The sequence below is a fragment of the Mustela nigripes genome, chromosome 9 (genome assembly GCF_022355385.1).
Source record: "Mustela nigripes isolate SB6536 chromosome 9, MUSNIG.SB6536, whole genome shotgun sequence".
In the NCBI taxonomy this organism is placed as follows: Eukaryota; Metazoa; Chordata; class Mammalia; order Carnivora; family Mustelidae; genus Mustela; species Mustela nigripes.
This window is the reverse complement of record NC_081565.1, coordinates 90,707,389-90,731,231: the sequence shown is the minus strand read 5'-3', so window position 1 is coordinate 90,731,231 and position 23,843 is coordinate 90,707,389. Positions and strand designations below refer to the sequence as shown.

Below are 23,843 nucleotides of genomic sequence, written 5' to 3'. Positions count from 1 at the left end.
GATGCGCACATCGCTCACAGAGGCCCAACCAGGCGACTCCCGCCGGTGCCTCCCGCTCGGACTGGAAACAGGTGCCCTTTCTGTGGTCTCCATGTGATCTCAGGCTTTTGGCAGTTTTTGGCTTTTTGTTGGTGATTTCGCTGTTTAAAACCCCCTGCAGTAATGGTGCCGAAGTGTTGTCTCGCGCTCTAAGCGCCAGAACGCTGTGACGTGTCTTACGGAGAAGACACGCGTCAGATAAGCGTCCTTCAGGCCGCAGTGTTGGCGGTGACCTCGCGTCAGAGTCAGCAATACTTGTTAACGAGGTGTCTTCAGACAGAAACACGGGCACAATGAGGTTGTGCCATGACTGACGAAAACCCTGTCCGCATTTCCCCGGGAGCAGCGGTTGGCTCATTCAGTGTTCTTAGAACCTTCTAGAACATGAGTGCCGCCAGGGACGGGGATGGTGTGCGTCTAGGTGAGAGGTCACAGGGGCGGCGCCGTCCTCCGGCCCTGACCCAGCCTTGCCCTGTGACTACTGTCCTCCGCAGGCTACTTTCTGAACTTCCTGGAGCCGGTGAACAACATCACCATAGTCCAAGGCCAGACGGCCATTCTGCACTGCAAGGTCGCCGGGAACCCCACCCCCACGGTGCGGTGGCTGAAGAACGACGCGCCCGTGGTGCAGGAGCCCCGGCGGGTCATCGTCCGCAAGACGGAGTATGGCTCCCGGCTGCGGATCCAAGACCTGGACACGACGGACACGGGCTACTACCAGTGCGTGGCCACCAACGGCGTGAAGACCATCACCGCCACAGGCGTGCTGTTCGTGCGGCTCGGTGAGTCAGGGCCGCGGGCCGGCGGCTCGCAGGGAGCCCCGCTCCAGGCCCCGCCCCAGGACGCGAACCTGCCGCTGGACACTGACCACGCGCAGGGCGGCAGAAAGGAAATCAGACCGTTCCCCGAGGCCCCTCACTGTGCACGAGGTCCGGGCTTGACCTGGTCCCCATTTACGAGTCGTAACAGAAAGTAGGCACCGACGCAGGGTCCGGAAACCCGGCGAGCAGAAACTCACCCCAGATGCAAATGGGAGCTTCGAGGTGGGGGGGACCCACGGCCAGGCCGGCCACGCTGAGGGGGATCGGCGGCTGCTGTGCGCAGAAGACGGGGCCCGGCCGGGAGGAAGGGCCAGCAGAGCGCGGTGACGGTCCCCCACTTGCGCGCTCCTCACAGGGGGCGAAGGGGCAGGATGTGTCCTCTCTGGCTCCCGTGGGGGGGTGGTCCCCGCACCGCCCCAGCCTCGGCCCCCGGGCTCCAGACAGCGCGGGCCCCGGCTGGGAGTCAGACCTGGTGAGTCAAGGTTAGATGAGCAGAGAGTGAGAAAAGAGAGCAAAAGCTCCAAAAATCTCTCCAAACGTTTCTGCATGAACAGAGAGCGGGCCCCGTCCACAGTCCGGGGGTCCTGCCTGCCGGGCCTGTGGTCTCGGGCCGCCGCGGAGTCCGGGCCCGAGGTCGGCTCACCGCAGACGGGCCCACTGGGCTGTGGCTGCTTCCCCGTGGGCGGGGCTGGAAGGTTGGATTCCACATCGTGAAGGATTAATGACCTGCCTTGTTTGTTTTTCCCGTTTCAGGTCCAACACACAGCCCAAGTCACCACTTTCAGTGAGTACCCGTTTCCCTCGGACCGTTTTCTCATTCCCCGAGGGCTTCCGTTATGTCAGGATCCGGGGTGGAAATGTGGCAACGGCCTGTCTTGGCTGAGTTGGCGGGACGTCGGCGGGACTTCACACAAGGCTGTGGCTTGGGGCCGGGACCCCGTTGGAGTTTCCACGGCCTCGCATCAGGGAGCAACGTCGTCAGGCCAGGGGCTGCGGGATCGGGACCTCGTGAGGCAGCCGGAAGGGGTGTGGGCCTACGGGCCAGACGGCTGGGGTCACCCGGGTCCTGGAGATGGGGGGGCGCTTCTCACAGAAATCCCAGCCCCGCTCACGACCGCACCGCCAGCTCCTGGGCTCCCCCTTTCTTGTCCCGACAGATCAGAGGCCGTTGCTTCACCCCCAAATGTTGCAAACAGTGACACGGATGCTACATGGGGGTTAACGTGGCTCCTCCATGTCCCCCAGCTTCTCGGCAACACTGGCCCCTGGGGTGGGTGCGGGGCCCCTGGTAGCGTACGCCGGGCGCCACCTGCAGAAGGTAGATTTTGGAGGCCATCCTGTGCTGAGCGGTGGCGTCAAGAGTCCGTTGTGCCGACGGTGAGGCAGGGAGAAGGGACGTCAGAGCCACGGCTGGGCGGCTTCGGAGAGGGCGTCCGTGACTTCAGAAGTGGCCCTGCCTTACTTTTCCATACTTGGTCATCCTGTGTATATAAATATTACATGGCGTAGATGTCCGAGGACAGTGTAGTTTATTAGATAGGCAAGTATCAATTCTATTTGCATATTTGAATTTCATATAAAAACCCAGCAATATTTCTGCATTTATTTTCTTCCGGTTCTTAGTGATTAAAGCAGTGCCTTGCCGTCCGTTCTTCGGGCCGCTTCGGCCACGTGAACGTCTCCCCATCCGGTCCCCCCAGCCTGGGCCGCAGAATCACCTCCAAGGTCTCCTGGAGGTGCTGGGGGGCCTCTCTCGGGATTTACCTCTACCTGCGGGGTACCCCATCCCCCTGCCGCGGACTTTCTTACCTACAAGCCATACTGACCTGATGAGCGGGCTGACTTTCTCCCCATCTCTGTCCCTGGTAGAGCGCGATGTTCCCACAGTGACGAGAACCTTCCATCCTACATCCGTTGTGGTCGCTGTGTGTGTCCTGAGACGGGTGTTCGTTTCTCTAGGGGATGTTCTGAACACGCTCCTTTTTTTTTTTTTTTTTTTTAATTTAATTATTTGACAGACAGAGATCACAAACAGGCAGAGAGGCAGGCAGAGAGAGAGGAGGAAGCAGGTTCCCCGCTGAGCAGAGAGCCCGATGCGGGGCTTGATCCCAGGACCCTGAGATCATGACCTGAGCCGAAGGCAGAGGCTTTAACCCACTGAGCCATCCAGGCGCCCAAAGATGCTCCTTATTACTAGCGATCCCGCCCTGGAGGGGTGCACGGGTTGCTTCTGTGCCATACGAGGACCCAATTGTCCTAAACTTGCAAGCTGACCACCGAGGCTGTTCGTGTTTGCTGCTCTGAAGGAAGAAAACCCGTAGCAGCCACGTCGGCTGGTTTGCTCGTTCGCAACAGACGTTCCTTGACACTCTTGGTTCCTCTTGGTCAACCGTCTCTTCGCAGTCTTTGCCCACCGCCCTAACACTCTGCCCTCCTGAGTTTTAGTAAGTATTTATCTCTGTCTTGATTATACAGAAGTTAAAATTTTTCGGTCGCTTATCAGTAGTCACCAATAATTTTATGGTGTTCGTGCTGCGTCTTGTTAAAGAACACCCTCATTTCCTTGAGGAATTCTGGTGGTATTTCGATCGGAATGATAATGAATTTTAAGGTAAAGTTGGTGAAAGGTAACATCTAAATTGAATTGTCCTGTCAAAAACCACTTTCTTCGGGGCGCCTGGGTGGCTCAGTGGGTTAAGCCGCTGCCTTCGGCTCAGGTCATGATCTCAGGGTCCTGGGATCGAGTCCTGCATCGGGCTCTCTGCTCAGCAGGGAGCCTGCTTCCTTCTCTCTCTCTCTGCCTTCCTCTCAGTGTACTTGTAATTTCTCTCTGTCAAATAAATAAATAAAATCTTAAAAAAAAAAAAAACCACTTTCTTCAAACTTTAAGGTACTCCTTTTTCCTCCAAAATATATATAATATTGGATATAGATATATAAAAATATTTATATTTTTTAATTTATTTATTTGAGAGAGAGACAACATACCTGTGAGCAAGAGAGAGCGGAGAGGGAGAAGCAGGGTCCCTCTGACCAGGGAGCCCGAAGCGGGCTCGATCCCAGGACCTTGAGATCATGACCTGAGCCGAAGGCAGACGCTTCACCTACTGAGCCACCCAGGCGCCCCTCGTAACATTGTATCATGAACAATTACAAGCATATGGAAAAGTAGAGAGAATGACAGTGATTATCCAATCCGATGCCCCCTGCCACTCCTGGTTCTGCTGGCCTTACGGCCTCTTTCTCTACCCATCAGTCCGTCGGTGTTATGTTTTCCACAGCTAGTTACAAGTATTTGTGCCCCTGAACTTAAATGCTGCGGCGTGGACAAGAGTTCGGTATCTGTGTTCTAGCCTTGCTGCTTCTTTGGAGTTAAAACACCGCACAGCGAAGTGCACGGATCTGCCGTATCACCTTAATAAGGTCCAGCAAGTGCAACAACCTCTGCCGTGCAAACTCCTGCCCAGGCACAGAACATTCCTGTCCTTCTAGAAAGTTCCATTGTGCAGCTTCTCAGGCAACTCCCTCCTCCTTGGGCAGCCACGGTTCTCATTTCTTTTCTGCCATGGACTCATTTTACGTATTTTAGAACTTTCCAGAAATGAAATTCCACAGCATGTAGCCACGCAAGACTGGCTTCTCTCACTTCATGTGAAGTGTCTGAGGCGCCTGTGTTAGCAGGTCACTGCCTTGTCGCTGGAGGTTGTCCCACTGTATGTCTACACCCGTTGGTCCTTCCACTCTCCTGTTGACGATGGATGCCCAGGTGATTCACCCCTTTGGCTCTTAGGAATAAGGTGCTGTGGATATTCTCAAACGCGTTTTGGCGGGCATATATTTTCATTTCTGTTCAGCAAATACTAGGAGTGGTATCGTTGGCTCACAGGGTGTGTGTCGAGTTTTGTCAAAAATGCCAGCAAATACCAGACTTCCCTAAGGTGGTTGCGCCACCGGCGGCGAGCAGAGTTCCGGCCGCTGCGTGAGTTCACCAGCGTTTGGTCTGGCTGGTGTTTTTAATTAAGTTGAGCCATTCTGGTGTGTGTGTAGTAGTTCCACCGATCTTTATGTCCATTTAATTTCTTGAAAAAGTCATTTTTGTTAAGCACTTTATTTAACTTTCAAACAAATGCATTTAAGACTATGACATGTCCTCTGAATAATGCTTTGGCTGCATTTCTCCCCTTCCTGCCAGGCACACAGGCTTTTCTTGTGATTTCCTGATTCTTGTTGCGCTGTCATCAGTGGTTTGGGGACGTATTTTACTTTGGTGATTTGCTGCGATCTTTTCTGGGACCAGTTAGATGCGGTCGGTTCTTGTCTTTCCTGCCGCATGTTCCGGCGGTGGTCACACGCAGGTTGCTTCATATACTCGATCACACGTGTTGAGTGTGTAACTGAAGGTGTCTTTGTGTTTTCGTCTGCATAGTTTATAGATCTCGGAAAATAGGTGAAAGTCATCAGTACCTATTTTGGGTTTGTCAGTTTCTGTCAATTTCCTTCCTTCCTTTCTTTTCCTAAATGCCTATAGGTTTGGGGCTGTACAGCTTTTATTTTGTTTTTAGTCCCTTTTAGTGCTTTTTGCTTTGAATTCAGTGCTGCCCGACAATAATATGGCTGCTCCTACCTCATAGGAAATAATTACTGCAAATAACCAGAATAGACTGTATTTTACCCATTTTTCATTGGGTGATTTGTCTTTTTCTCACGGGTTTGCGAGAGTTTTAACCAGTATTCTAGACAGAACTTTCCAAGCTCTTACTCCACCGGGACGGATTCTGTGCTGGTACAGCTGGGGCTCTCCTGTCGTGTTTCTCTATCGATGGCCTAGTCGTTGGCACCGTCCAGTGAATGGCGCCGTCGGTAATCACGAAGTGTGACGTCACCTCTGTCACACGTAGATTCCTGCGCTCGTGCGTCTGCTCTGAGCTCTCCAGTGTGCTCCTGCAGCGTCTCTCTGGAATATCGTCACAGTGTTCCAACAGCTTCGCAATGTCTTGGTGTCTGTAGAGAGATTTTCTCACTCTGCTGCTATGGACTGAATTATGTCTCCCCCCACCCCCACGCCCCACTTCACACATTGAAGCCTTAACCCCCAGGGCCATGTGACAGTATTAGAGGTATGGTCTTTCAGGACGAAATTACAGTTAAATGGGGTCTTACGGGTGGGGCCCTGATCCTGTAGGACTCATGTCCTTACCAGAAGAGGAAGACCCACGAGAGCTTTCTGTCCACGGTGTGAGGACACAGCAGGAAGGTGGCCTTCTGTGCGCCGGAGCGGAACAGGCCGGCACTTCGATGCTGAGCCTCTCGGCCTCCAGAACTACACAAAGTCAGGTTGACCCGTCAGGGCTATTTGTTCCCGCAGGCTGGGCTGACGCATACATCCCCCTTATTACTCTACCATTGTTTCAGATGTCTTGGCCGTCGTGTTCTACTCTCCATCTGGATTTCTGTCGGTTTGTTTTTTTCTTGGAACTGTGGAGTAGAAGCCGGTGTTTGCCGTCACTTTTCTCAGATACAACGGTGATTCTGTAGCTTTTCTCCTTGGAGAATATTAATGTCATGGAAGCGGCGCTCCCAGCGTTGTGTGCCTGTACGGCTCCGGCCTGAAAGGCGCTCGACCAGGGTGAGTTCTGCTCTAGCGAACCCGTCTGCCGCTTCGTGCTGGCGGACGACCTTCCGCACTCGGGTTACCTGGTCGTCTGACGCGCCCGAGCTCGATGCTGATTGTGTCTCCACAGACGACCCTCCCCTCCTGTGGCATCTCTGGAAATGAACCAAAACCAAGACAGAAAGAGGGGAAATCACTGGGCTGAAAACAGATATGTCCACACGTTCTCCGTTTTTGTCCCTGGAGCGGCCCCAGCTCGTCTCCCGTGACTCCTCTCTTGGGCCATCTCCTTAGGCCCCTCCTTGTTGGACCAGCCGTGGGCCTGTGCCTGCACGCGGGGAGCCCGCCCGGGAGCACCCGCGGAGCCTCGGCCGACCCCCAGTGCCGCGGGTCCGCGCTGTGAGCGGGAACCACTGCGGCAGCTGCCCTCCAGGCTCCCCGCCCCAGCGGCTGCCCTCACACGGCCACACCTGCGCCCACGGGCAGAGCGTTGGACGCCAGGACGTAGGCGTCGAGCGAGGTGACGGGATTTACTGCGTTAAAACACTAAAACGCAGCTTTTCCTTTCATGCTCTTGAAGGGAGGGTGAGGAGGGTGAGCACGAGGGAACGGAGGCTTGAAGAGCAGCCCGGCCTCCGCAGACGTGGCTCAAGGACAGCCATACCGCGGCTCACTCGGGCGGCCACTTGGGTAACGTGAGGGGTTAACAGGAGGCGGCGCGTCCCGTGTTTGGTGTATGGGCTCCATTTTCATCTGCCCTTTAAAACGTGGTTCGACTTCACGGTGACAGACCCGTGCGTCCACAGTGGCATAGCCGGGTGGCTTGGGCGGGCGGGGTAGCCCCCGGAACCCACCCTGGTTCCTGCACAGCTGTGCTGGGCCAGCGCCGCGGTCCCCCGTGTGAGCACCCCGGTCCCCCGTGTGAGCACCCCGGTGCTGCCGCAGAGGCTGCTTGCAGGGACGTGCGTGGCTCGTGGGGGTAGTTGTGAATTAGGCTCGTGATGGGCTTCCGGGAAATCGACAAACGGGGCCGCGTCCCCAGCCCTTTTCTTACTTCACACGGTGCGAGTGACTCCAGGGCTCTGGCCGCTCACCGCCCGTGCGCTCCCAGCCCTGGAAGCCCCGTTTCCCGGTCTGACTATCTCCCTGTATCCAGGCCCAGACTCTGCGGCCTCGGGGCACCCCCGGGCGGGTGACTCAGAGGCGCCCCACAGCCGGCGTGTCCAAACAGGGCTCGGCAATCTGCTCCCTCCAGCTCCTCCCACAGCCGTTTTTGGGGGACGGTCATAACCGAGTTCAAGCTTTATCCTAATTACAGGAAAAACAGCACTATTAAAAAAAACACACTCAAACTGCCAACAAGCCAGTGATTAAAAATGACTTCAGGAGAAACCGGCTGCCTCGCCGTAGGAGAGGGAACCGTCCCGGGCAGAGGCTGGCACGGAGCATTTGAGGTTTAAGCCACGAACGCCCGCCCGGGTCTCGCTGAGCTGGAGAGAGGGAGGAGCCAGCCGGGGGGTCTCCCTCGTGACTTCTCGCTGTGGTAGGTTCTCTTTCTTGGAAAACGTAACTCCTTAAACCCCGTAGTGCCGAACTGGAATAAGAGAGAGAAACTCCGTTCGTTTTAAGATTACGTGATGCAGGCAGGAGGTGGCAGAGACCCTCTGGGGAGCGCGGGGGACACCCACAGCCTCCCGCTCACCGCACAGCGACAGCGGACGTGTCTGCGCGTTAGCAGGGGTGACGGTGTCCGCGCGGGACGTGTGCTGACACATCCGATGCCTCCGCTTGGTCCTTTTGTGTTCGCCTGAGCCCACGCACTAGCCGTCACGCCCTAGTATTTAGGGATGAGAGCTTTCCACACACCGACCGCCAGAGTCACCCAAGGAAATACGCACCTTCCAAGGTTTGCCCGGGAGGGACGAGCCCCCGTGCGCCCCAGAGGAGAGCCACGCTTCCCTCCGGTGAACTGTGAACCCGAACCACCCTTTCTCTGCCTCCGGCCGCCGCGTGTGATCCTGGCTCGGAGACGGTTTCTGAGAGGTTCTGCTGACTTGGGTTTTGGGGTCATGAATGCCGGCATGGGGCGAGCTCCCGCGGACCCCGTAATCACTTTTTGTGTTGACCTTGTGCTCTCGGTCCGTCCGGGTGGCTCGCTGCCCATTTCTCTATTGTCTTTTTTTTTGTTGGGGCCAGTCTGTGTGCTCGTGTTTTGTGAAGCGTGGTGCCCGTTCAGTCCGCGGTGTCCTTGGACGTGCTCGTGCGTCACTCGTGTCACCGCGTCCTGTGGGCGATCCCGTGGTATATCATTACAACTTCAAATTTCTTAGGACATTTAAGGCTATTCTGAGTTTTTATTTCTGTTTCCACTAATTTTAGTGTCTTGTGTTTTTCAAGGAATTTACTCTGTTTTTCTAAGTTATTGGATCTGCGTTCAGGTATTTGTGCGTACCGTTTCCTGCTACTTTTGAACACCCGTCGAGTTTTTGGCGAGGTCCCCTTTGCACTCGTGATATTGTGGATGTGTGTTTGCTCCTTCTCTTCATTTGTTCTTTTCCAGGTTTTCTAGGTAGAAGCGATTTTGTTCTTTTTTAGAACTAACTTTTGGCTTTATTGATTTTTCTGTTTCTTTTGTATTGATTTCTGTTCTCATCATTATTATTTTCTAGTTATTTCAGGCTTAATTTGACGTTATTTTCCCAACTATCTTCTTCACCCTGAAGGACTGACTGCATCAGAGCTCCTGTCCCGTGCGCAGGACACGGTGCACGGAGTGTGGGTGCCTCTGATTTTCCAGGCGCCGTGGGCAAGCGCCCTGAGCCGCCCGCAGACGGTGGCGTGTGGCCCACGCCTGGGGCAGAGCCGACGTGCGCTTTTGGTGGGTTGGTAGGCACTGGTTTTTGTTGACTCCGCAGCTGACTCCAGCTCACAGAGTGAGAAGGCAGGGCTTCGGGCTGTATTTTGGCGTGTGCTTGTCTAGTTAAACTACATTGAAGGAATCCTTGACCCAAGGAAATCATGGCGCAGCGAGCTTGCGAGAAAGGGCGTCCAGCTCCTGTCGACGCCACATCTCTCTGTTTCGGTTACTTGCGGCTCCAGGTTCCTTTCTCTGAGAGAGAGCGAGCTCCTGCAGGGGCCAGGAGGGAGAGAGCCGAGCGGCCGGAGGGGTGATCTGCCAGATCCTTTGTCTCTGCCGTTACGAGCGTCCGGATCTTACGTTTGTGAGGGAGCTGAAATACGGGTTTTCACGTCCATTTGGTGGAGCTGGACGCGACACAGGTTTTCCTGGGGGCCGGTGCCGGCCCCTGGAGGGCGGGCTGACGGTGCCGTCAGGCTTAGGGGCTGGTTACAGATTTGCTAGAAAACAAGTGACTTAATTACAGTCCTAATGCACTTGTCAGTAACCTGCCCCAGGAGCCCCAAGCACCTCTCCTTGTCTCCGGCCCTGCCGGCTCTCGTATATCTGCCATGGCCCCGTCCCCTGTCTCCTTGGAGCATCCTGAGGGCTCTGAAAAGCATCTGGTGCTCAGAACGCCTGATCTCATCAGCTGAAGGCACGACTAACAGGTCCACACAGTAGAGTGTGGCACAGACTCCAGCGGGCCCTGTGCGTGCCGTGCAAAGGCCCTGGGGAGGGGGTTGAACTGGGGGGCCCGGTGGGAGGGCCTTGCTTCGGTGAGGCTCCCCGCCCAGCCCCTGTGTCTTGAAGTGTGGCTCGTGCCATCTACTTCTCTGTTGTGTAACAAGAACATCTCCTTGTACAGCTTACTTGAAGGCCAGACTTTCGGGGATCCCCATTATTTCCCTCCATGTCAAAGGCTTCTCTCGTGTGATGTGGGAACGTGGTTCCCGGACTGTCATCACCGTCGCAAGTCTGGCTTGCAGACAACCGACACGCGTGGGGTGCGCCGTGGTGCTTCTGTGTGGCTCACGGGTGGATGAGACGTCCGTGGCCAGCGTTCTGCATGCTCTTGCTCACAGACGTGGACGTGTGCCACCGTGCGTACGCTTCACGTGTACGATCGTCTGTCGCGCTCCGTGGCGCCACGCCCCTTAACGATGCTGGATTTTGTTAAGTTAATAGATTTTATATTTTAGAGCCATTTGGGATTTCCAGAAAAATTGAACAGGAGGTCTGGAGAGTCTCCCCGACTACCCCGCAGCATCCACACCTGCGGTTTCCCCGAGTGTGGTGCGTTGGTTAGAACGGACCGGCCAGTGCCAGTACTTAGGATGAGCTGAAGTCTGACCCGCGAGCTTTCACTGGGGCTGCTGTCCCTGCTGGGACTTTGGGCAGCGACTCTTAGACAACAGGGGGAGTGGGACGCCAACCCCCCGCGTGGCTGGAGATCTGTGTGTAACGTTTGGCTCCCCCAGAACTTAACCCCTAGCACCTTACCAATCACTGAGTCATTTAACGTGTATTTTGTGTGTTGTATGCGTTATGGACTGAATTCTTGCAATAAAGTCAGCTACAGAACAGAAAATGCTCTTAGGAAAACCACAAGGGACAGAAAGTACATGTACCGTGTTCTGTTGTGTTCGCTGAAAACACGTTGCCTGTCAGTGGACTCACGAGGTTCCGCCCTGTGCTGCTCCAGCGTCAGATCTAGGAAGACACGCACCCGCCGTCACAGTATCGTACAGAGTCGGTTCCCGGCCCCGACGTCCCCGTGCTGTGCCTGGTGGCCCCGTGCACCACCCCCTCCCCCAGCCCCTGGCCACCACTGACCTTCCCCCTCTCCATAGTTCTGCCTTTCCGGAAGGTCCGGCCGCTGGACTCCTACAGCACGCGGCCTCTCCGGATCGGTGTTTCACTTAGTCCCACGCGTGTGAGCTTTCTCTGTGTCTTTTCATGGCTCCTTTGGGTTTGGTGCTAAAAGCTCTTCCACCCGGACGGGCCACAGTATCTTTACCCTTCACCTGCTGGAGGACAGCTTGGTTGCTTCCAAGTTGGGCAGGTTTCCGGGTGGTCTGAAGTTTCCGGCTCATTTGCGTCCATACCAAGGAGCAAGACCGCGAGATCATAGGATGTTCTGTATGGTGACTAACGTCGCGTAATGAAAAACAATAATCATTTTTTTAAAAAGATCTAGTTGGATGCATCACTTGATGTGTAACAAAAAATCAACCCGGTGAAATTTAAAGATCTTAAAAAAATAAAAAATAAAAAAGCTGGATTTGAAGAGAAACCCAAACAAACCAGTGTGCTCACGGCCGTGTCTTCCCCAGAGACGACTACCACGAGGACGGCTTCTGCCAGCCATACCGGGGGATCGCGTGCGCACGCTTCATCGGGAACCGGACCATCTACGTGGACTCCCTCCAGATGCAGGGGGAGATTGAAAACCGCATCACAGGTAGGAGCCCCGCGCCGTTGTTGTCGGACCGTGAGCACCCGCGGCCCGCCTCCGCCCCCCTCGTGCATTTATTTCCGATCTCGGACACGGAGTCCCTGTTCCGCGTGTTGTGCGACAGGGTCAGACAGCCCTGTTAGAAGTAGCGGGGACTGGCCCCAGGGTTTGCCCTCCAATGTTCCCGTGTGTGCGTTCCCACGAGCAAGCACACTTACTCAGGCCCACCGCGTGGCTCCAGAGTCCTGAGACATCCCGTGCTCACTGCGTTGCCAGGGCCTCCTGTGGCCAGGTGTCCACGGAGAAGTAGGAGGACAGTGGCCGTCCAAGAGGAGCCCGTTTGAGAACGTGGCTATTTTTGGAAAAGCTTTTCATGCTCTCTAGAGCAGAACTGCTCAAACCTTTTGGGCCACGACATTCAGTGGTTTACGTTACGGTTTTTTGTGGCCGTACCCGTGCCCCAGAGACGTGACACAGGTTCCAGGGAACAGCAATCACCCTCGACAGAAGCCCTTGGATTTTTCTCGTCACTTCTCTTTCATTAAGGGAAGAGTCCGTCATGGCCTTAGTAGGAGCCACGCACTCAGACATCCTCCGTCCTAACCGACCTGGGAAGCGCTAGCTGCGGACCTCAGACCGGGCATCCCACTCACTGACGACCCCGGCTCCCAGGCACGAGACTGTCCCTGAGTCACGTCTCCGGGACGGCTGGAAACGCTGAGCACGTCTGTTGTCCGAACAGGCGGACCGCAGCGTTTCGACAAAAGTCTAGAACGAGCATCTCTGGGTGTGAGGACGTGAGAGGAGGTCGGAGTTGACCTGGGCTGACAGGCTTGTGGTTCCGAGGCCGTTGGCTCTGCGGTGTCCTGTCTGGGGCAGGCTTGTCAGAACTCGTCCCAGGACTCTGGGAGCTTTCGGGGGAGAGTCCCAAGACACCTTCAAGGTGACGTGGGGAGTGGACGGAGGCGGGGACATGAGCTGCTGGACCTTCTGGGTACCTAGAGCCGGACGTTGAGAAGTGAGCCCTTGCGGGACTCGTCTGAGGGGGCAAGGGCCGAGCAGAGACCCTCACAGGGGCACGCTCTGCTCGTGACTGCCCGGAGCGCAGCGCCAGGTCTGTCTGGCTTCGACCGTCCTTCCGTGCCTGGGGTCCCCACCATAGCACGCCCTCCTGATGGCCCCCAGCTCTGTCGTGGGCCTGACCAGGCCTCACCCCGGGCTCCCGAGCCGTCTCCGAGAGACCCTGCCCGGGGACCTCCCGCCGCTCCCTCAGCATCAGTGTTGGCCGGAAGGGACCGGAAGGAGCAGGGACCGCGTGTTCCTCTCCCGAGCTCCCTCAGACGCTCTGTGTGGGCTTCCGTCCCCTAGGGTGTGGCCTCGACAGGTCACCGCACAGGACCAGACGGGACGAGGGACCCGCTGTCCGTGGTGGGTAACGGGCGGTGCCGGAGCTGGGCTCCCTCCGGCTCATCTGCCCTGGGCCTGGCCGGTCGGCGGAGAGAGGCCGCCCGCAGCGCCGCCTGCTGGCCACACGGGGCGCCGCAGCACGGGCCAGTGGCCTGTATCCCGGGGCCTGAGCCCGGCTGCCTGTTCTCTCGCCCGCGGCGCAGGGTGTGGGGCAGGGGCCTCTCTCTCCAGCCGCCGGGTCTCATCTCGGGAGCAGAGCCTTCGCCGGCCACAGTGGCTGGGCCTCGGGGCACAGGGACGCCGGCCGCCGCCTCCCTCTGAGCCCTGACGGGGCTCCTGCCTCCTGCTTCCTGCCCTCCTGCCCCCGCTCGGGTGCGCGCTCGGCCCGCAGCGCCACTGCATGCTCTCTCCGGGTCACACGCCACGTTTGTTCCTCTCCGCTCCATCCCGTGTCCTGCCTCGGAGGACAGCCAGGAGGACCGCCAGCCGACCCGGCTCAGGCCCGGCTACACCTGCTTCTCTGCTCCCTTTACCCAAAGCACCTCCCTCTGCCCCTCCCAACGCCCTCCCGCCGTCTGGCGGCTCCTCTCTCCCCGGCCTCTCTTGCTGCTGCTTGGTCGCAGCTCTGGTCCCCGTGTGCCCGCCCTGCTGCCGTCCTGCTCGGGGGCACCTTCCACCCCTCCCGCCGCAGCCTCCCAGGCCGCCCGGTCGGCCACAGTCCCGCAGGACGCCGGGCTCTGTCCTGTGCCCTGTCCGGTCTCTGCTTCTAGACGTCACCCAGGCCCGTTGCTCTAGCAGAGCCCAGTTCCTAGCAGGGCCTTGGGACGTGGCTGTGGGTCTGACCCCCGAATCTTCCTGTGCTGGAAGAAGCATCCAGCCGGGTGAGATCCTGGGCCCGGTTTCCCCTTCTCTTGTTCTGCGTTAGTAAGCAAAGTCCGGGGACTGGGACTTTCCAGCACAGCTGGGCGGCTTCTGCTCACAGGGGCTGCTTTGGTGACAGCCCTTCTGGGTGTGCAGAGGACAGGGCAGAGGGTTGGGGCCCTGCTGGGAGGGGAAGGGGGGCGTGAGTGGGGGGGGCAGGCGCACCTGCGGTGGTGGGGGCGGGGCGGCTCCGGCGGCGTTCCGGGGCCCGGGAGCAGGCGCCCGCCCCGGCTGACGCCCGTCTCACCCCGCAGCGGCCTTCACCATGATCGGCACGTCCACGCAGCTGTCGGACCGGTGCTCGCAGTTCGCCATTCCGTCTTTCTGCCACTTCGTGTTCCCGCTGTGCGACGCGCGCTCCGGGGCGCCGAAGCCGCGCGAGCTGTGCCGGGACGAGTGCGAGGTGCTGGAGAGCGACCTGTGCCGCCAGGAGTACAGCATCGCGCGCTCCAACCCGCTCATCCTCATGAGGCTGCAGCTGCCCAAGTGCGAGGCGCTGCCCCTGCCCGAGAGCCCGGACGCCGAGAACTGCATGCGCATCGGCATCCCCGCGGAGAGGCTGGGCCGCTGTGAGTCCCGCGTGTCCGCCCTGGCCATGGCCGTGGCCGCTCCAGCCCCGGGTGTCCCCTCCCTCCCCCGGGCGCACCGAGGGGCTTCCCGCGAGGGCTCTGGGGTCCCTGCGGTGGCGCACGGCGGCTGTGCCCCTGCCGTCTCGGCACTGGCGAGAGTCACTACGTCACTGGGCTTTAGACTCCGCTTCTGTGGGTTGGGGGCGTCATCTCCGCGTCCGTTAGCAGCCTGAGCAGAGGCACGGCGGGCCTCCAGACCGCCCCGCGACCCCTGAGCAGCCCTCCTCTCCGACTAGGTCAGGGTTGCTGCCCCTTGCAGGGGACAGAGGGGGGACGAGCCCACTCTCGTCCCAGGCCCTGGACTCCGGCCACTTCTTCGGTGAGGCTGGGGGTTCTCAGAGCCCCGCGGAGCTTCTTGGGGGCAGTCAGAGCCCGATCTCTGGACTCCCGGGGGCGTCCGGATCCAGGCGGCAGGGCTCGCTCCTTACTCTGCGCGTGATAGTAGCCGCAGAAGATGGAGCGTAGGTTAGTGCGTCCGACTTCAGGAGGGGCTGAGAACGGCGACAGAACTGAGGCAGCTGCATGGCTCCTTGAGGGCTCTGGGTCTCCGCCCTGGACACGGGGGTGCCGGGTGTCCTCCCCAGGCAGCAAAGCGAGCGTGAGGCTGGGGTTGACGTCCTCCTGCAGCGGGGGTGCCTGGCGGGCCCCCGGGGGCTTCCACACTCATGGGGTGACTTCGGATGGGCTTCCTTCTTCACACGTGTCCCCGGACACCCCCATCCCCCGACTTACCTGGTGGGCCTGCGGCTTTAATGCTGCTGTTTTTGGAAGTCGGATCGTTTGGTCTTCTGGAAGTTCCAGTTCGGGTACGTGCAGGCAAACTGGGGGTGGTGGTCTTTTCTGGAAGGGCTGGGGAGGCGGCTGCCGCTCGCCAGCCGGTGTCCTCACGCGTCTCTCTCCCGCAGACCATCAGTGCTACAACGGCTCGGGCACGGATTACAGAGGCACGGCCAGCACCACCAAGTCGGGCCACCAGTGCCAACCCTGGGCCCTGCAGCTCCCCCACAGCCACCAGCTGAGCAGCGCAGACTTCCCCGAGCTCGGAGGGGGGCACGCCTACTGCCGCAACCCCGGAGGGCAGATGGAGGGCCCCTGGTGCTTCACGCAGAATAAAAACGTACGCATGGAACTGTGTGACGTTCCCTCTTGTAGTATGTATTCTCTCTCTCTCTTTTTTTTTAAAGCGTTAACTGTTGAGGGCACCTGGGAATGGCTTGGGGTCCCAGGGCGCCTCCCCCACGTGCCGCCCTGATGACCGGCTTTAAATAAAGCCGTTGCCGGTTCTGGACGTAGTACCTGGTCGTTATGGGACATTTTAAATTAGAGAAAGTTCTGGAGCTGTGTGCCCCTCAGCCCAGATTCCACCACGCTGGGGAGACGGCTGATTAGGTCTGGGGGCCCCTCGCCAGGCTTCTCCTTGTGGGTGGCCCTGGGACGGTCAGTTTGGTGCCGGGTTTCTCCACTGATGTCGTCACGTGCTGTGTCCCAGTGTTGGTGGATGGGCGTCCTGCTGCGGCCACAGCCCTCGGCCTGGCACCTGGCCCTGGGGACACGGCACCTCCCGCTGCCCCGGCTCCCACAGGCGGAGCAAGGAACAGCAGAACTTCGGTCTCGTGACCGGTCTCCCAGCCACGTCCTCGTTAAAGTACAGACGGGACAAGAGAGCCGTGGAGGGTCGCACACGTCACGGGCCTCCCTATTTCGGTCTCGAGGCCATGTACGTGTCGCCGGCTCCCATCGGCCTGGGTGCCCGGGAGAAGGTTGGCCGCCTTCTGAGTCGTACGTTCTGGTTCCGGGAGGCAGTGGGTTGCTGCGACATGACCGAGAAGTGACGGATGAGGACAGAGGAAGGGTGAGGCAAAGCCGGGCCGCCGTCCGCTCGCCGGCCTCCTCCCGGCGCCCGGGCCCGGCGCGCCTCCCCCCACAGATGCTGGGCGTGGAAACTGGCATCGCTTCCCTCCTGGGCGTAGAATGGGCAGCTCCGAATCTGCCACTGCTCTGAACGCAGCACAGATCCTGCCACGGATCTTCAAGAAGCTGCGTCCGCTGCAGGACTAACTTTTAAGAATGAGAATGTTGACGGCATCATAAAGCTCTTTCGTGCATTGCTACGGTTTCTAAAAAAAATTTCCTGTAAGGAAGGATGTCCACGATGACCTCCTGGGAAAGACAGAAAGGAAGAAGCTGTAGGACGAGAGCCGGCTTCTCCTGCTTGCTTTTCCTCCCCCGACCCCCTTCTCTCTCTCTGTGAAGGAACGGGCGCGTGTGCACGCGTGTCCGTGTGTGTCAGCACACACGGGCACCTCCTTGTGACGCGTGAAGTTCCGGAGCGAGACACGCCAAACTTTTCGCATAGATTTCCCATGGTCTGAAGAAATGTTAAAACAGAATACGTTTTCACAATGAGCCGGTATTACCTTTGTAATTAAAATTAATCAGAACATTAAAGATATGTATGTTGTTCGATCTGGCCGATCTAGGTACATTGGATATTGCAAAAAACTTTGCATTCCGAGGGCAGAAATGTGAAGCATAGGTACTGTAGGATGGCTTTTAGCAGCTAAGTGAGAAGCCAATTGCCTCCCAGCAGGGTTCGGGTGATGCCCGAGGAACCCCGGTACGGGGAAGGGGAATGGTGTGCGGCCCTTGGCCGATGCCTGGAGCTGTCTGGTCCTCGTGGAACCGAGTCTCAGATGCAGTTTCTGCCACAAAACCAGCGGCCGGCGACTAGGGAGGATGCGACGGCCTTTAAAAAGAACTCGATTTAAAATTCTATCTTAAAGAACTCTGCGACGGAGCTGCTTCTGTGTGTCGGAACAGCCGAACACCGTGTGCTCCTGCTCACCTTAAACGGGACGCAGGAAATCGGGCAGACGCCTCCGTTAACGTGGGCACAGTCTTCGGCCGGTGGGCTGTGAGGACGCAGCCTGTCCTGTGGTACCGTGGTTAACGAGCGTGGTGCCTGTTGGTGATTTTGAAAAGAAAACGATCAAGGAAGTGGTCGCACAGATGCTGGACGGTGTTCCCGTCTCTGACCTGGGCCGGGGGTGGCGGGTCATGGAATCTCCCCAGACAGATGACCCAGAGCCTCCACCGGGGGCTTCTGGAACATCTGCCCCGAGGGTGGAGCCAGGGAATTCTTGGGTTTCATTTGGTTCTCGCTGCAGCGGGGTGCGGGGTGGGGGGTGGCATGGGGCTCATGGGACGGACAGACAGACTCAGGATTGGGGACAGTGCTGCAGCCCAGCTCACCCCCTGGGCCTGTCTGGAATCCCGTAGAGGGAGGCAGAGCGTCGCGTCTCGCTCTGAAAACCATGGAGCTAACCGGAAGCCTCGCTGGACCTTTGACCTCCGAGTTTCCCAGCACGCTTGGGGCCCTGCGGCGTCCTGCCTTGGGTCAGGCCCCCTGGCCAGCGGTGCTCTTTCAGATCAAATGCACTTTAGTTAGTATCTTCAACGATATGTGTTCATTAGACACAAAATGTGGAAAATCCTAAAGTGCTGCAGGCGGGCTCATTTCTCATCCCAGGACCTTGCTTGTTACTACTGCAAGAGCCCCAGCATGCACGGCTCTTCTGAGCCGCGTACTCCTGCTTGAGTCCTTGGGGCAGCTTTGGATAGCGTCGCCCGAGTGTGCAGGGGTACGTGACCCATTCCAGGGCTTGGCACGCCCCTTCCCCTTCGTGCAGCTCATGGCACTGTTCCCTTGTGCTTGAGTCTTGCAGCTGGGGGTGGGAGTGGGCTGGCGGGAACTCGGAGCTGGGCGGGGGATGGTTTCTAAGAACCCGTGGCCCCGGCTGTCCGCAGGTCCCCAGGACGGCAGCAGGATGGGGATTCTGTACATCCTGGTCCCGAGCATCGCCATTCCCTTGGTCATCGCCTGCCTCTTCTTCCTGGTCTGCGTGTGCCGGAATAAGCAGAAGGCTTCTGCGTCTACACCGCAGCGGCGGCAGCTGATGGCCTCGCCCAGCCAGGACGTGGAGATGCCTCTCATCACCCAGCACAAGCAGGTCTTCTCCGCCTCCTAGCCCAGCCTCGGCCTGGAGATGGCTTGCCCCCGACGTTCGGGTTCTTGGCTTACTCCATACACGACCCACCGCCATCCTGAATTGCCCTGTATTTCCCCGCATGTCCGCTAAGACGTGTCGGGACATCTGTGTCCTTAGGAAGGTAGTCGTAGGCGTATTGGAATCCTGCCACCCTGGAGTCTAGGCTTCTCCCTCTGCTCAGACGGGTGCAGTAGCCAGAAGGTGCCGTCCTGCACCTGTCTGCAGGGCTGCCACTCTCCCCACTGGAGAACCAAGGGGAAAGGGCTCTGACCGATCCACCGCATGGGGGTCCGGCTGGCTCTGACAAGGGACGGGGGCCTGTTTTCTGGTCCATTTGGAGTTGGGTTGGTTTTGTTTTGCTTTGATTTCTGGGGAAGGGTCGAAGTGCACCTTTGGCATGGAGGTAGGACGGGGTCCTCTGCGGGGCTCCCCGCCCCCAGCTGCCCGGCTTGTCCTTCCTGTTGTGGGAACAGAAGTGGTTCACGGGGGCTTTTCTCGTTGGCAGGCCAAGCTCATGGAGATCAGCTTGTCGTCGGTGAGGTTCATGGAGGAGCTCGGGGAGGACCGGTTCGGGAAGGTCTACAAGGGCCACCTGTTTGGCCCGGCCCCGGGGGAGCAGAGCCAGGCCGTGGCCATCAAGACGCTGAAGGACAAGGCCGACGGCCCGCTGCGGGAGGAGTTCCGGCACGAGGCCCTGCTGCGGGCGCGGCTCCAGCACGCCAACATCGTCTGCCTGCTGGGGGTGGTGACCAAGGACCAGCCCCTCAGCATGGTGTTCAGCTACTGCCCGCACGGGGACCTGCACGAGTTCCTGGTCATGCGCTCGCCGCACTCGGACCTCGGCAGCACGGACGACGACCGCACGGTGAGGTCCGCCCTGGAGCCCCCCGACTTCGTGCACGTCGTGGCGCAGGTGGCCTCGGGCATGGAGTACTTGTCCAGCCACCACGTGGTGCACAAGGACCTGGCCACCCGCAACGTCCTCGTGTACGACAAGCTGAGCGTGAAGGTCTCGGACCTGGGGCTGTTCCGCGAGGTGTACTCGGCCGACTACTGCCGGCTGACGGGCGGCGCGCTGCTGCCCGTGCGCTGGATGTCCCCCGAGGCCCTCGCGCACGGCAAGTTCTCGGTGGACTCGGACATCTGGTCCTATGGCGTGCTGCTGTGGGAGGTCTTCAGCTACGGCCTGCAGCCCTACTGCGGCCACTCCAACCAGGACGTGGTGGACATGGTGCGCGGCCGGCAGGTGCTGCCTTGCCCCGACGACTGCCCGGCCTGGGTGTACGCCCTGATGGTCGAGTGCTGGCACGAGGTCCCCGGCCGGCGGCCCCGCTTCAAGGACATCCACAGCAGGCTCCGCGCCTGGGGCAGCCTGTCCGCGTACAACAGCTCGGCACAGACCTCGGGGGCCAGCAACGCCACGCAGACCAGCTCCCTGAGCACCAGCCCCGTCAGCAACGTCAGCAACGCCCGCTACGGGGGCCCCAAGCCGAAGGCCCAGGCCTTCCCGCAGCCGCCCTTCCTGCCCATGAAAGGCCAGCTCAGGCCCATGGTGCCCCCTCCCCAGCTCTACATCCCCGTCAACGGGTACCAGCCGGTGCCGGCCTACGGGGCCTACCTGCCCAACTTCTACCCCGTCCAGATCCCCGTGCCCATGGCGCCGCCGCATGTGCCCGCCCCGGTGGCCCCGAAGCCCGGCTCCCACCACAGCGGCAGCGGCTCCACCAGCACGGGCTACGTGACCACGGCACCCTCCAACACGTCCATGGCGGACAGGGCGGCCCTGCTCGCGGAGGCTGCGGAGGACACGCCGAACGCCCCCGGAGATGCGGCCCAGACCCCCGGGCAGGAAGCAGAGGAGGAGGAGGAGGACCGCTCCGTCCCCGAGACCGAGCTGCTGGGGGACAATGACACTCTGCAGGTGGACGAGGCCGAGGTCCCCCCGGGCAGCCTGAGGGGCACGGGGCCACCGGGCACCCCCGGGGAGGCTTGAGGCCCAGGCGCGGGGTCGGGGGTGCCGGTTTGCCATCTCCCGGCGCGACCTCTGCTCCCCCCTCCCGTGTCCTCCTGTGTGCAGAGCGGCTGCTCCCGCCTCCGGCGGCCAGAGGGTCTTTGAGCTGGGCATGCCTGACGGAGCGGGGGTGGTGGCCCGGCGGGACACACGGTGACATGTACACGGCCGGCAGTCCCTGAGGGAGACGGGCAGGGGGGCCGGCACGCGCCGTGCGGGAAAGAAGCCGCCGTCTTTCCTCCCCCGTGCGTGTGCACTGGAGGTGGTGCCCCTCTGGGCTTCCGGGCGGCTGGCCTGTTCCTCCCGCCGCCCCCGCCGGCGACTGTCTCCCACCACCGTCGCCGCCCAGGACTGGTGGGAATAGGCAGCTGCCGCCCACCAGGGTCCCAAGAGTACGGGGCTTCCGGGGCAGGGGCTCTCTGTGCCTCTATGAAAATGTGCCTTAAAAAGAAAACGCCAGTGCGGTTTTGTATTTTGGGGAAATGACTGTGATCATCCTGCATGTGGATCTGGCCCCTTCCCTGGAGTCGGGGGGAGGCGTGCTTGGGTTTGGAGTGTTAGGGGCACCGTTGTACACGGGGATTCTGTTCCGCAGACTCGTGTACAGACCTGAAGTGTAATTTATATGGCTGCGTCCGCCGTTTTCGCTGAAATACTGTGAGCTCAGTGATTTACGTGCCGACGTGCCCCACTCTGGGACGCCTCCCGACTGCATTTTGTCTGCCTGTGTTCGTCCCCGATGCAGGCGAGGTCCGTTCGTTTCAGGCGGGAGAGAAGGCTCACAGGCCGCACACCGTACGCCCCACTTGTAACCCCCACACCTGGTGTATCCAATAAAGTGAAGCACGACTTCCAGCCAGCTCTGCGGGGGTGAGGGCGTCCGGCAGCCGGAGTTCCTCAAGAGGCCGGGGGACGGCGAGGGCTGAGGGCTGGTCCTGGGGTGAGCTCGCCGGGAATTGGCATCGGGTGCGCGGGCAGCAGGACCCCCATCCACTCTGCTCCCGGGCAGGTGGGGGGTGCGGGGTGCCAGTGTCCACAGCCCTGGGCAAGCCACCCGAGTCCAGAACGGACGATCCTCACCTTGGAGAACCTCAGGTCGTGCAGAACCTCAGGCTCAGGGCAGCCCCATGTCTGGTCGTTACTCCCCAGATGTGCTTCTCCAAAATAACCGCCAAAGGTTTGTCTTCAATGTTCCTTTCCCTGTGGGCAGTGACGGTTTTCCCCTCACGTTCGCTGGAAACGGCCAGGCAGGCGTGGGGCAGGCTCACCTGCTCGTGCAGGACGCAGTAACTGGGGACACAGAAAACTGAGGCATTTGCTGGACTGACCACGTGCCTCCCTCCCTGCAAACCGTGCATTTCCCCTCACACGTTTGGGGTCTCAGCCTCACGGAGGCAACAGGAAGACAGGTGCGCAGCTTTGATTCTGATGGGGGCAAGAGGGCAGTCTCACCCAGGGTTAGCTGTGCAGGGGCGCGGGGTCCTGGGGGGGAGGGCCGCGGAGCTGGGCGTGCCTCCGGCCTCTCTCCAGGGTCCTGGGGTCTCCAGGCCGCGGACCAGGCTGCAATTCTGACGAAGGCCACTAGAGGCCACTAGAAAACAAGCTAATTAGTCCACGGAGCTGGGCTCTTGTCTGCCTGCAAATAATTGCAGTTTGCCCCCAGGGTCAAAGGGCAGGGCACCGTGCGCCCATTTAGGTGTGGGGGCCCTACACGGAAATACCAGTCAGTGGAGGCGCTTCTCCAGGCCCGGGCCGGCTCCATCCTGCAGGGGTGGGTTACGAGAGGTGGGGTCCCCGGGGTGGGGGTTTTCTCCCTCTCCCGGCGGCCACCCCAGGGTCGAGGCGACTTCCTGGGCTGTGCTGGGCAGCCTCTTCCTTCGGGAGCCACCGGGGCAGCCGCAGACAGCAGAGCGGAGGGGGGCCGTTTCCCCTGAGACGCCCACCACGACCCTCCTGAACGGATTTGACGACCTCTATTCAATGGCGCGTCAGGACAGACGCGGCGAGGACCCGGAATGGACGTCACACGCCCCTTTGCTCGGGTCCCGTAAGGCGCTGTTCCAGCAAACAGCGAGCAAGTCGGCAGAAAGGACCGCGCAGGTTCCGGAAAATACCAAGAATCTTCCTAGAACCCCCTCCCCGGTTCTCGAATCAAAGTAGCTGCTGCCCCCCCCACGCTCCCCACCCCAAAACAGAGCTCGCTGGCGCACCCTCTGTCTCTCTCACACACACTAAGGAGTTTTTTGCTCATTGACTGCTTCGCTTCCTAACAACCCTCACGGCAAATTTCTGATACGTGAAACTCCCTGCTTCTGGATTTTTCTCTTCTTTCAGTGCTAAGTTATTGCGAGTGCGACTGTAGTGTCACCGTGAACGTGGCTGTGCCCGAAACCATGACCTGCGCCATGGCTGGCGCAGAGAACACCAGAGACGGGGCTGCCCGAGCCCCCCACCCCCGTGCCCCTCCCCCCCACGGCCCTCCCCCACACGCCCCTCCCCCCGTGCCCCCCCACACCCCTCCCCCTTCCCCGTGTTCTTTTTTGACGCTCCAGACCTGTCTGTCCTGATGCCCTCGTGCTTCCTTCTAACCCACCCGTCGTCTCCTCCAAGTCTCTGTGCCTCACGCGGACGCGGGGGAGCAGAGCTGCACTTCTCACCGGGAACTCCTCCCTCTGTCCTTGACCCGGGCCGGAAGCCGCCGTCACACAAGGCTCCGTGGCCACACATCTTGGTCAGGTCTGTCCGAATTCCGGTGCACGAGCGTGTTGGAAAACCAGCCCAGGATAAACGCCATGAAATGAAAGGATGGAGATTCTCGACCTCTCTCGACCTCTCCAGGCCGAAGAGGAGTGTCCGTACGAGCCCCGTCCGGATGCAGAAGTAGACGCCGGTGTCGTGCGGGATGAAGGCTCACAGCGCGTGCCGGTTCCTTCAGTCGCTGACCTGCAGACACTCGTGTCGCCGAAGGACTGGGGTCCCCCTGCCCGGACACGGCCAGAAG

General features: G+C 59.6%; 1 protein-coding gene across 1 annotated transcript in view; it reads left to right on the top strand.

Moving 5' to 3' along the window:
- The window catches only part of ROR2 (receptor tyrosine kinase like orphan receptor 2), a 138,888-nt gene extending 117,187 nt beyond the window's left edge, over nucleotides 1-21,701 (top strand). Inside the window, exons 3-9 of the mRNA XM_059410153.1 lie at nucleotides 534-821; nucleotides 1,614-1,644; nucleotides 11,704-11,831; nucleotides 14,408-14,722; nucleotides 15,688-15,933; nucleotides 18,590-18,792; nucleotides 19,337-21,701. Coding sequence (XP_059266136.1) covers nucleotides 534-821; nucleotides 1,614-1,644; nucleotides 11,704-11,831; nucleotides 14,408-14,722; nucleotides 15,688-15,933; nucleotides 18,590-18,792; nucleotides 19,337-20,824 — 2,699 coding nt within the window. The 3' untranslated portion in view covers nucleotides 20,825-21,701. The remainder of the gene's footprint in view (nucleotides 1-533; nucleotides 822-1,613; nucleotides 1,645-11,703; nucleotides 11,832-14,407; nucleotides 14,723-15,687; nucleotides 15,934-18,589; nucleotides 18,793-19,336) is intronic.
- Nucleotides 21,702-23,843: the final 2,142 nt, after the last annotated feature.